Raw genomic sequence first — 13889 nt, 5'->3', positions numbered from 1 at the left:
CACTAAGTTCACATGAGGTCTTTATGCCCAGAAAAAAATTAAAAATTGAAACTGCCAAAGAATATACCTTCATTATCTATGATGTTTTTTAGCTGCAGAAATGGCTTCTATTACAAGGGAACTTAGCACATAAACAAGGCACTGTCGTTAATGTGGTATGTCCTAGGCCAACTGACATCTTGTTTTGTTTTGACATTTTACAGAAAGTTTACTGAATGGATTATTTTGAAGATTCACATTCATCATATAAATGCTTGTTCAAGCAAATGAGATTTTATGACAAGGTATCAGCAGAAGCAGCTTAGACACATTTGGTTCAAAAAGGCATTAGATAATTCTGAAAATAAATCTTTTTTTCCCTTCAAGGAATTAAAAATTCAGGGCTAGCAGCAATGCTTACAAAGGACAACTTCCATGACTAACTGACTAAGAAAGATTGAGAAGCAGTTAAAAACATTTCTTCTTATATTTAATATGAAAAAATATCAGCAGTAATTTGGATTTAAAAGAACACCACATAAACATAGTGCCCTACGCAGTGCTGAATTGTTTACTGTCTTCAACTGTGGGCATAAACCAAGAAAAGATTTCTGACAAATAGTGAATGATAAAATTGGTAGAAAAAGTAGAATTGCTTTCAAACTTCGAATTGTAGTTTCAACTTTCCCCTGGTAAAAATATCTAAAATATCTTCTTTATTTGGTTATGTTGTCTACTTAAACATTTGTTTGCTCTTAATTCTTTTTAAACATAAGATTATCTAATGCTTACATAACATGTCATCTTCAAAAAACATAAAACTTTATTCCAGGAAACTAAAATAAATTCTAAACACTTCCTGATGCAAAAAGTCTTGGCATACCCAGGAGACTATCGCTAGCATGCCTTAGTCCAAAATTCCACTTGCTTTGGCAATCGATCATGGCTTTCGTGCAGTGACTGTATGTTTCTCTATTATTAGCATGTTCATTCAGTTGTTTGCCCTGATAGTGCAGCTGTCAGATCCCCAGGGTTTCCAAGTGGGTGCCCTGTCCTGGGCCTAGCAGGTACATGAAGATGAAAACCCTAACAGCCGATCCAGAAGGGACTGCATCCCATGCTCAACACTAGCCTAAAGAAATAGGATAAATGCCACTCATACTTCAGTTGCATAACCCCTTGAACTTGGGGTTTACTTTTTTTTTACTTTCTAAGCACTTCAAGCTCTGTGGACTCGCAGTCAAAGCATTAATCAAACTTACCTGAGAAACACAAGGAAAGAAAACCTCAGATCTACTCAGCCTGACTCCATGGACTTGGCAATGACTACAGCAGTAAACTGGACTTATAGGTAAGGACTGCTCTTGGAGATGACATGAAAAGTCTCCCAAGGATTGTCTCTTAATTAATTCTTCACTTCTTTCTCCTTCACTGCCATGTCTCATTACTTCAAATCTAAGTACCCTGGCACTCTTGTCAAAAGAGTTTGGGGAACATGCTTCCTAAAAAGCTGTATTGTATTTAATTGTTTTTGAGAAAGTTAAACATTACCTTTTCTAATGGGCTTTCTACTCGGGGTATGCTGATGACAGGCATCTGGGCCAGATTAGCCATATGAGAATGTTCATGTTCTGGCTGACGTCCTCTGAAGTTATTTACCACACAAACAACCTAGAAGGGATTAGAAGATAAACAAAATAGCTAAGGAGCAACTAATTTTTTTGAGCTTTGATCCTGACATTCATAATTAGGAAGAATTGACACCAGCTTTAGTCACAGTTTAAGAGAAAAAGTTTGTGTTCTATACTAAATCCTTAATTAATATTTGAAGAAAAAAGATTTTCAACCAATTTATTGTTAGATGCATCACCAGAGAACAAAAAAACCCCTCTTATCTAAAAGCAAATGCATTACCAAAGCTAAATAATAGAATACCAACTATTAGCAATGTCATAAGTAGCTGTCCAGAGCATGTGCAGCAGATTATGCCAATTACCTGAAACTCCTATGGAGGACCAGTACCATCTAAGTTTTGACTAGCAAAGACTTTCTCAAATGGACTGTGAGAAAGGGGGAATAAGAAAGCAAGGATCATTCCCAAGTTTGAACTAAAGGCTAAACTTGCTCAGGGCACCAGCGACTATCATACAGGGATTTAGGAATGTAAAAAATAACAGTCTGTTAGAGTTTCTATTATTTCAGACACTTAGATGAACAATATTTATCCTTTCATGTTTTTTTCAAAACTTAACTAAACTTGATGTCATGCTACTCAATGGAGTTTATGCAAAACTGTGCCACAAAATACAAGAAAAAAATGCTGGGACAGATCTATATTCTGTTGTCTTTAATGACTTAGGGGACACAAACAGAATGGAAAGACTTCCTTAAAATGAACAAGGAAATATAAGTCCTGGAAACTTTGTGTGCAATAGAACACATGGAAGCATATTTTAAAGGAGACCTAATGCTGCCTTCGCTTCTCTCAGAGGAGTGAAAACATCTACTTCAGCCATCCTTCTGGGAGTTCTCAGGCAAGTCAAGTCTTCAGATCCAAGATACTGAGATGCAAGAGTTAAACTCAAAAGTTTTTTCATGGGGAAAAAATTCAGAGGTGTATTGAGTATTAATTATTAGCTGCCAAGCAGACAAACTTGCAAGCAGTAAATAGCAGTGACTGTTCTATGCCATAGTCTTGCACTGCAGTGATCAGTGAAAACAGATTAGTGGCAGCTGACACAGTCCTTAGTCATTGTAAACTGTGACTATAATTCAAATTTCGAATACAGTTCCAGAAAAGTGAAAGGCTAAACAAGGATTTTTTGATACAGAAGAACAAAATTTCAACATAATTTCAAACTGAATTACCATGAAAAAAATTCAGTAGGGTTACTTTCAAGTAAAACAAAAAGAAATATTACTTATTCTCTGATCAGCATAGGTATCAATAGAATTAATTTAATATTTTATACATGAAATCATTAATAAATATTATTCTGACTGGCATAAGTTTTAGGAAAATGGAGCTTGAGGCAAAAAAAAATTAGGATGAAATTATACAATCTGGTTTACAAGGAAGCTAATAGAGATACCTTGATCATTCTTTTCTTGACTTCACATTTCTGAGTGTATGCAAATACAACTAAGGAAACTGATAATTAATTCATTAAAAACAAACATCAGAAACCCCTTCTTTGTCATTTAGTTATCCAACAAAACAAGGCTCACAATTTTTTTTTTAAGAGAGACAAAGTTATACACTGAGTTTTTTCAAGCAGATGTGACACAGATACACACTTACCAAAAATACTGCTATAGATATTCCAATTACAAATCCTGCTATTACATCTGACCAGTGATTTCGATACTCTGCTACTCTGTTGATTCCAGTAAGGAAAGCCAAGCACATTAAGCCCAAACACAAAACAGGCTTTGCAAGTCTTGTTCCTCTGGCCTTTACTGTGTTGGTGATATACATCTGAAAATTAGAAAGGAAGAAAGTAAAAGACTGATAGATATTTCCCACTAGTTGGCAAATAAAATCTTAACATTTTATTTGAACAGACTATGTATATTTGGGTTTAGTTTGTTATGTTTTGTTAAAGAAACAGGAAAGTAGAGCACTAGATAAAGTCATCACACCCTTTTTTCAGGAATATAGAAAAAGAAATAGACCATACAACAAAAGTACTTTTTATGTGACCCTGAAAAGCTCCCAGAAGAGCATGCAAATCAGACAAGTCTATCCTATTACTCCAAATCTATGTATTTATTTACACAGAGAGGTAATGGGACTGATTTTTCACTGTGCAGTGTTCACAATAATAGAAAAATATCTTGGCTTGTACAACAAGGCCCTGTTTTTATTAGTAAATAACTTCTTCCTGATACACAACTTCTCCATGTGATCAACTAGAGGTTTGCCAAAAAGCAGAGAATTCAACAGAATGCCTGCATTGACTTTTATAAATGCATTATATAATAGTTTCAACTAGTGCTGAACCAACGCAGCCCTGTACTTCACTGATGGTGAGTGAAGATAATTTAGTACAACCCCTCCAGCACACAAACCAGTCTAAAGGTAGAAATTTTTATGCATCAGTCTGCCCTGCTTGCAGCCTAACTCTGCCTGTACAAGATCAGTGAATTAAAAGGCTGATGACAGAGCAGCTCTTCTGCCCTAAGGATACCTTAGTGACTCTTAGGTTTAAGCCAGCTCTTTCCAACCTATAACAGACTAATGGAAAAAAAATAGTACTAAGTCTTTTAATTTTCATTCTCTTGAATCTTGGCATTGAGGTTTCTTGAAAATTCTCCCTTGCAAAATTATTCTTCAATTAACTAGATTTTTAAGAAAACAGGACTTACTTTCTGCAAAAGATGTTTCTGCAATGAAAACACTGAAATCCCTGAACCCATCATGTTTAGACAAAGGTAAACAGATGCATTTGCACTGAAGCACCAGTAGCTTTCTGGCCAACAAATGGACAGTTCATTGGGTTTTTTTGTACTATCTGAAACTCCAAATTCATTTACTAGGTAATCCGTTATAAAGTGCTACAATAAACCAGTGAAAAAGTTTAGAAAGTGTGATTAAAGTTATGATGAATTAAGTGAAGGAAGTAGTGGTCAGAGCTTATTTGAAAATAGCAACATCTGACAAACTTTGTTCAATACACTACAGAAAGATCCATAACTTAGAGGATGAATCAAAGCTTAAACTTAAAATCACAGCAGAGTACTACAACACATACATCTTCAGTGACCTTACTGTAATGAACAGTAAACTTTCAACTAAAGCAGACTGAGCAAAGCTTTGTTTTGGGTGAACCTCCAAACCATGTTTCTCCTCTCTTTATCCTAGAACATTTCAAGAATAAAATTTCTCCCTTTGCTGACTATTCTTTTATCCTAACTCCTTGTATTTCTCCAAGTTAATCTTACCAGTGCTGAGAAAACTACAAACTTAATTTCCAGCCTTTTAGCTCCAATGGTTTCCTTCAAGTTACAGAAAGAACAGCGCAAGCCAAGTTATGCAGCAATCTTCTATTTTAGTCAGCCTCAGTGTACTTCTTGATATTACCAAGTATTATCCACATGCACACTACATTTTAGAACATTTGGTGCAAGGGAAAAATATTCTGATAGTCTGAATATGCAGCAAGACCACCAGATTTCAAATACAGCTTGGGTGAGGCTGACACAGGGAACTTGGCAGGAAGCAGTGCGCATTTAATTCTGTATTGTGGCATATCGAATCAAAATTACAACTGAGAAGGAAAAATCAACTCAAAAAGTGTTGCTTGTTTAAAGCAGGTCTTGGTGACATCTACTTCAGTTATCTATAGCACTTGGTCATCGCCCAAGATTGCCTCAATTTTTTTGAAATCAAAAAGCAGTATAATTCAAATACTAGATTCTGTAGTGCTTCAGTCAAACTTCTGCATTTTCAGTACAAAACTAAACTGAAGAGTTCTCAGAATTTTTTACAGTCAAGTATATCCTTCAAATCTCTACTCAGACAAAGAACCAAGGAGAAACAACTGCAGATTCATCTTGTGCCTCATGCGAGAGATCACCATTTGCTGAGACCCTGTAAAAGCAGTCAGGATTGTCATGCCCAGACCATTGTGCACAATAACCTGAGGCTTCTGCCAGAATAGGTACCATTTCTATATTTTCTTTAGAGAACAAGCACCACTGACGTTAGGAAGAGCATTATATTAAAATATTAAAGAATCAATAGAAACAAGGTAAACTTTTCCTGAAACAATGTAGCAAAGAGTCTCTATATTTGTAAAACTCTACATAGCAAATGCAGACTCTTCAAAAGCAAGATTCATAGATGTCCATTTTAAACCCAACCCTTCTGCAGCTCTAGTACTATTAACATAAGTCACCTCAATAAAAAATTAAGAATAAACTAAGATTTGCACTAAGAATAAAATATAATTAAAGAGTTATTTTCTTCTTGATTCTGGAAGGTAATCTATAAACCAGTATACAAAAGTATGGCAAAGAATAAATATCTTGAAAAGACGACTTTTCTCATCTTACTTTTCATAAATACTAAAGAAAAATAGCTCAGTGATTTGAAACAGTAGTGAGAATGAATGCCAATATATATTTGTACATGGCTAAAAATGTCCACTGAACAAGTGCATCTCTGTTCCTTTTAAGAACAGAAATTTGAAGAGGAAGAATCTAATTAAAGAAAACTGCTAAATTAATCAACAAGACCAACATTCAAGATTTATTTATGTAAGGTCAAGGCTTGATACAGTAGTCAGAGTTAATTTGCAGGCTGCACATTCTCCTGCAACATCAGATCAGTGGTGAGTCATCTTCTTACAGAAATTCTGCCATAAGATTTTATTATGAAAATATATAAAGGTGGTACCAGCAAGTAGATACAGGCAGAGAGTCATATTATGGAGCTGGATGTTATCTGAGCATTCTGTATACCAAAATTTACTAGATTTTCAGGAAAGCACAAACATTTGACCTTCAGTATTCAAGACACTGGAAGTGAAGTCTTTGGAGAACTTTATAAATTGAAAGAAAAACCTAACAGAAGTGGCTTTGAAAATAAGTATTTGAAAAAGTGAGAATCATCACTATCATCAGCAAAGACAAAGCTGCCTGTGAGGTTCCTGATATTACTCTCTCACCTCATAATATAAGGAATAATCACAGTGGTGGCACTTAGCTTATACTGAGAAAGCTTTCAGGAGTGTTATGTTCCAAGTCTTACCTACATGAAATATGTCCAAAATCTAGTAAACAAATTCATACAGAAACAAGAGAAGAACAGGAATGGTATGTTAAATGCAGGACAAAGTGGCCTCCTGGGCTGTGTTGTAAGCTCTTCCTAGTCGTTGTCTTCCAGCTGACCTCTAGCCTCACCCACACAAACATCTACACAAACAAACATGTAACAGGTCCCAGTGTCATTTTAGAGTGGAGCGAGATAGCAGGCTGTGTGCACCAGCCAGGAGGGAGGTTAATTTTTCCAGGGATGTAGGTAGGAAGATCCTCCTGTGCTTGCTGTCTCGGCCCTCCCTGAAGCAGATGGTCTGGGGGACTGAGAAAGAGACAGAGCAGTCCCACAGTGGGCTGGCAATAATGACTCATGAAGCAACAAGCACAAAGGGGAAGGAATCACTGTACAAGAACCTATCTCAGGCAGCTCTCCAAATATAAGTTACATCATGGTTTTTTTTGCTTTTATAAAGCACTATCATTAGAAAAAGAATCTTTAACAATTCAAGTAATAGATATCAATAGCTGTTCCACCTAAAGAATGCAGAGCTTTCTGTGTTAATCATACCTAAATATACTGGAGATCCAAAAGCTGAAAAAAGAGTGTGCTGTAGTGAAGGGTAGTCTGATATCAGTTTTATGTTTAGTTAGAATCCTGTTTGACAGTCTAAAAGTTCTTGAGCTTCCTTGATTAATTATTGAGTCAAATTATTTCTAGAGCAAGCCAATTATATTCTGTAATCATCTGGGCCTTTCTGCAACTGCCCACTGAAGATTTTTTTAGTGCTTTTGAAGTCTCCTCCAGCTTTCTCCATAAGTTTTGTAATAATTATTAATGACCCTAGACACAAATTGGCTTTCAAATTCAGGGGTCTGGACTGACAAAAGGAAGAGAAATGATGGACCTTATGATTAAGTCTCCCTCTATGAATGCCTCACAGCCATAATTCTAAACAACTGGAGACAAAAAGATGTATCCTGCAATGCATCAGAACTGGAGGATTTTCCCAAATATTAATTAAAGCTTATGCAGCCTACAGAGATTATCTTGAGCAATTGAATTGTAATGAAGAACTGACTGACAAGAAATATCTAGAGGTCTTGTCACTTGATCAAATTGTAATGATATTTTACTATTGAGCTTGAAAATAAAAACATATCAAGCTCGTGATGCATGCTGTACAGTCAGAAAGAAGGTGTACTTTTACTTGCTGCACCCGGTACTGAAAAGCAACTCCACTTTCCCACCGCTTTTTGTTAAAAACAGAAAAAAGAACCATTTAATTTTTCAATGTCCTACCAAAGAATGGATAAAACACTGAATTGATAAAGTGGCTCTGAACATACCCAAAAGACTATCAGAGACAGAGGCCTGTCATGCCTCCACCAGCTGCCCACTGAGCTGGAGGCAAACAGGCACTTCAAGACAAAGCAGAGGTAAGACCTACACCTAAAGGCTGGATCAAGGAGTGACACTGAGCAGAATGTCACCATGGTGTCAGAACTGTGACCTTGCTGTCTTCTCCCAGTGACTTGTAAGCACAGTATACATCAAAAACGACACAGCAGAAAGCCAGGAGCAAGAATTTTACAGAAACAGTGATCACAGGCCCTGCAAAAGCTCTGCAGACAGGAAGATATTTGCCAATTTTACCTGCTAGACTTGCCTATGGCCATAGTTGAGGCCAATGATTCCAAGTACAAAGCAACAGAAACAGCCTAAAGACCTAGGGACTATATAAATTACCAAGACATTAAACCTGTATTTCCATCATTACAAATCCAAAGTAAGTCTGAAATACATTCAGTAACACCAAGTTCAAACACTGCCCTGCAGACAGGCTGGCTGCCAACTGCTCTTGTCCAACACAGTAAGACAAACCATGAAAAGGCAAAATATTAAGAAAATTTTAATTCATTCTATAAACTACAACTAGCAATGACCAATCCCCTTAGATATGCAGCACCAAAGGACAACTGGTAGTCACAAATCTCATATTTAAATTCATGGGAACAGAACAGAACTAAATCTTCATACATCACTTCAAAATTCTCTAAAAAAAATTCACAGCTTCTCATCTGGGCCTCTCAGTTGTGGAAAAAAAAAAAGTATGTGCATATTTGGCTGCTTCAAAACATATCCCTAATTGCCCAGGCTATGTCTGCTTAGAAATATAAAAATGTGGCTTATACAATTATATTCTATTTAATAAATTTGCAGTGTTTGCCATAATACCTAGGGTAGCAGATGCTGTTCCATCTAAGAAAGGGTGAATTGCAATGCTTGTAAGAGGTGAAAGCTGACGCAATGAACTTATTAACACAATTCATGAAAAAACAAGCAAACTGAAGATCTGAGAAAAACTGAGCATACCGCTAAGAAGAAATTCAGCTAGCAGCCAGACTGTTACAGATTTTGGAATAGATTTACAGTGGTTCATTTTGAAGACTCTAGTACACTGCAAAAAATAAACCTAAAAGCCTAGACAGGTAATGCATCTTTGAAAGTGTCTTTGTTTGGAGCAGGGTAGAGACAACACCTAACCATAGTGCTGCCATTCAACATCTCCATTGCTAAGTCTTCCCTGATAGGCGCTGTAAGAAAGAAATGGAAGCAAACATTACAGAGAGGTCTAAATATTAGCAATACTACTGTTTTAAAAAGACTGTACTTTGAGCAGGAGGGAAATTCAGAGTTACCATAGCAACCACCAACTCTCAAAAGAGGGGAGGAGGAAAAAAGGAAGTCTCAAGAACTTGGATGAAAAAAGAAGCTATTGTTAACAAGAAGCTATTGTTAACAAGACAATCTGCACAGATGCTAGGTGTTAGGTACAAGGCTGTACTTAAATGGAACCAGATAGAGGAATTTTAAATAAATCATGGGTTGCTTTTTTTTTTAAAATGAGTGGATTAGTGAAATCACACAAGTTTGACATTGTTTAATTTGCCACCTCAGAGAAAGAAAGAGCACTCTGGACCAGCTTCTTGACTGTTTTTGCCTTTAAGTTGATTTCCCTTTGTGCACAGCTAGCTAAAATGTCCAGGGACAAATCTGTGACAATCCTTCCTTCTCCCCCAAATATTTTTGTTAAAAAAAGGAAAGGACATTCTGTATAAGAGATTATAAGCTCATTAAATACTAATTGAGTAATATATGGAGGCCTTTATGCCCATGCTTTCAATAACTGTTAAAACACAGCTCATACCAAGACCAGGCCACTGTTTAAACACCCTACTTCAGTGAACAGTGATGGGAAACTTGTTATTCAGGGCCAACAGTCCTGATAAACATCATGACAGTGTAGGGACACTACCTCAAAGACTGGAACACTGAATTTCCCTGTTGTATAACAGTATTTATAGCAACAGGATTTAAAGAAAGAGGAAAAAAAAAAAAAGACTGCCAATATTCCATAAAGGACACAACTTTTGCAGGCTACAACTCAGCTAAATACATTATAGCAATGCACTTTAATAGACAGCTTGTAAGAAATCAGAAGTCCTGCAAGCAGTTTCTAATGCTTTAGTTAAATGATGAGAATATCATTCATCATGCAGCAAAACAGTACTGGCACAGGGTATATTCATTGCTGCAGTTACTGAAAGATTATAAAATCATGAAACAAATCATAGCAGTTTTAACTTTTGACATTGCTAATTGTATAGTGACCACAGACAATATAACATCTGCATGTCAAAAGCCATCTGTACTAGGTATTAGACCTTACAAACGTCTACTTTTAGCTTTTGAAATGTATAAATGCTATTTGCCTTCCTTCTTGGCAGAAGTTAATTTCCTTTAGTTACTATGAGTCATGGCAACATTGGTAATCCAACTTTACAGATGGATGAGAAAAATAGGAGCAATAAAAATGAAGAATGCTGAATGTTTTCTAAAATAGCTTAAGCCAAATTTAGAGGGATGTTTCAGCAAAGTAAAGCCTTAGATACGTCCCCAAATAAAGGCAATACTATTAGGAGTCTTACACTTACCTCAAGTTAGAACAGAATTTTATTGCTAATCTCTTATTGGCAGATAACACTTGACTGTATTGATGATCCATATCTCTTAAACAGTTGTCACAAGGAACAATTGGTAAATCTTACTGTCAGTGCTGCAGATTTTCAGCACCAGGTTCTAAAGTCATATTCAGAAGCACGGAGTCGCCACACTGTCTGTGGATGGAGTTGGGGTCTTTGCCATGCTGGCAAGTACCAGTTTCCAGACAAATCAGGAACTGAAAGTCAGCTCATTAAATATATGCTCAAAAGCAACACACACATATTCACACATACATACATGCATAGGCAGGCCACTGTTCAAATACTGAGAGATTTTAAGGGATAATTCCTGCAATGACCTCGGAGACATACACACACACCTGCCTTGTTTCAAACTGACATCATGAGGGCAGCCCTGAGCCCATCCAAAGGGCTACAAAAGACTGATTACTGGCACGGGTCAGGTAAGAGACTCCCATAGGCATGCAATGGGGACAACTTTACAAAAACAAGATCTGCTTCTGCTTAAGACTAGAATGATGTGCACTCCAAAATAAGCCAGGGAGTATTGCAGAGTTACTTAAGCAAGATTCATTCATCACTCTCCTTCTCACCTGCTCCCCACACTTCTCATCAAGCCTCTAGTGCTCTGGTGTCAGGCAGTAAACATCAGCTTTTACCCCAGCCCTGATCATGAATCCTTGAATCAGAAAGGGGAAAGAGAGGCAGGGCTGGATTGCCTTGTTGCCCACTTCATTTCAGAATTAGAGCCAAGTTAATGATGCATGAGCACTGAGCTACCCAGAAATACTGTTCCTGGTATCTAAAGACACACACAGATCTCAGAAAACCTGCAGAGATAAGACACTTACCCAGTCTTCTGCTTCATGCCACCAAAGAATAGACATATGCAATTCTACCAATCTCTATTGGGTTACAAAGGAAAGAAACCGCTACCAGTCACAAGCAAGTCCTACCATTATTCTTTATCACACAACAAAGCCTCCTCCCACATTCCCTGAGAATGAGGAAAAAGTAAAACAAGAACTTGGTTACCCTAAAACTATAACCTTTTTTGGACAACTTTCATTCTCTCAGCATTGCCTTACTCTTCAAGGCCCAGAAAACCACCACATCTGTAATTGTAAGAATGAAGTCCAATGAATCAAATGCTCAAAAGGCCTCACAATAACTCACAGTAGGTTTGCATACATAAAATCAGTCAACAGTTGTCTAATCTTCTGCCCATTCCTCCCTTCTCCCCTCACAGTGTGAGCTGTTTGATTTTAAAAATACAATGACATTAAATAGTACAATATACTTACAGCCAGATACATAGCTGCATATACACTTAGTGCTGCTTCTTTGGATGGGAATGTCTTTCTGGCTTTCATGATGAGGTCTGGATTTCCAGTACAGGCATGTACGCTACTGATGAACTGTGTATACTGTTTACATCCAAGTGCTGTATAGTTGGGTTTACAAAGTGCAAGAAAATGTGGTGCAAGATTCCCTGTTACTACTTGTCCAGCATTTACAAAGATGTCCGTAGCAAAGAGTCCAAATGCATAAATTCCTAAAGAGGGAAAAAAAGAGTTAAATTTCCTCAAAATTTCACTTCAGGGCAACATATTATAACATTTATCATAATAATATATCAGCTCCTTCCATCTAAAAACATAAAAAGCCCTAACATATATTTTACCCTAAAGATCCTAGTTCACACTGGAGATGGAACTTTCCTATACATCTGCAGCAGCAATGCTGCAGTGTGGTTTTGTCCCTGAACTCTCTCCACCCTTTGGAGAAGCATGCTCATCTCTTTTACTAGTAGCCTGCTTACCCAGGCCTACTAGCCATGAATCTCCACTGTTCAGGGTAGCTAGCTGTACTGATATCTAACTTTTGTCCATGTTCACTAAATGGAAGGGACAGAAGCAAATGCTTTATCCTATAAATCTACTTGAGAACCAAGAAAGTCAGGCCTTGATGGAGAAGTAACTTGAGAAGCTGTGACACATACTGGACAAACATTTTCTTTTCCCTTGTAGCTGTCAAGAAGCTCAAGAAGAATTCAATATTGCCATGCACAAGATGTCTTCATCTACCTGCTACTGGGTACAGCTCTATGCATGGCATATTAATCACAAAATCCACACAGTGAGCTAATGATCTATGTATTTGAGGAGCTACTTATGCTAACAAGTTTTTTCATCAGCGTATCAGCAAAGTACTAAGTACATGTATGCATTAATTTGAATGGAAACGCATGTATCTGATTACTTAAAACAGACTTTTGCTATTCTGAGGTCCCTTAGTAAACTTTGGAAGTGGAAATGAGTTTTGGAAGGAAATGCACAGTACCATGACTGGGAGGAAAATCAGCAGATGCATGTTCGTACTCCTCCTGAGCTACAGATTTCCCCTACATTTCCACAGGCAAATTACTTTACCTTTCCCAACTTCAAGGGGCACTAGGAGGACTTTAATGAATGTACACCACATCAACATGATGCAAAAGAAACACGTGCATTTCTCAAGGTTAATTTTTTCCTCAGCAAAGCCAGAGGAGTGGGAATGATTTTTGGGGTCCTGGCTGGTCAGCAATGTCACTCTAAGATTAATTCAGCCTGAACTACTAGACACTGCTGAGCAGCAGATTGTGCCTAGTAGAGTCCCTGCACAGAAGGGCCCTTTCAGCAAGCCCTGAGGGTGTGCACTGTCCCGGCAGAGGTGGCCACATCACTTTGTGTGAGCATAATGGGTAGTGACGCCTCATCTGGTACAACAGTGTGAAGGCCTCTATTAAGCTCCTCCCTTCCTCACAATTTTTTTTTTTTTTTTTTTTTTTTTCTGCTTCTGTGAGCAAAGAAGGGCCCACCAAATGGGGAAGAAACATGGACACTGATTACCCAGAAGTGAAGCAGGAGGAGCTCCTCATCGTCAATTCCCATCTCCTCCAAACCTATGCAAGATAGTCTCATTCTTAATGACTTCTATCACCAGTGTGACAGTGAGCAATTGCACTCTCAGAAGGCAGGCATGGCTGTTACACAAACACTTCAAATTCAGGCACAGATGCACATCCCCTCCCTCCCCCTGTGACTGGGGCAGGGAGGGAGGATTAGCAGCCCCAAGGCTTT

At 37.6% G+C, this 13889-nt stretch overlaps 1 protein-coding gene across 2 annotated transcripts in view; it reads right to left on the bottom strand.

The window, feature by feature from the left end:
* Positions 1–13889, bottom strand: part of PLPPR5 (phospholipid phosphatase related 5) — a 42165-nt gene that overhangs the window by 6317 nt on the left and 21959 nt on the right. The window contains exons 3-6 of one of the 2 annotated variants that reach the window (XM_030455124.1): positions 12072–12322; positions 3281–3457; positions 1531–1650; positions 1198–1212 (exon numbers count right to left, since the gene is read on the bottom strand). In XM_030455124.1, coding sequence (XP_030310984.1) covers positions 1198–1212; positions 1531–1650; positions 3281–3457; positions 12072–12322 — 563 coding nt within the window. The remainder of the gene's footprint in view (positions 1–1197; positions 1213–1530; positions 1651–3280; positions 3458–12071; positions 12323–13889) is intronic. The other variant, XM_030455123.1, reaches the window with a different exon arrangement.

This window comes from Calypte anna, chromosome 8, assembly GCF_003957555.1.
Source record: "Calypte anna isolate BGI_N300 chromosome 8, bCalAnn1_v1.p, whole genome shotgun sequence".
NCBI lineage: Eukaryota > Metazoa > Chordata > Aves > Apodiformes > Trochilidae > Calypte > Calypte anna.
Note: the sequence above shows the minus strand (reverse complement) of the source record. Positions and strands in the feature narration are given on the sequence as shown.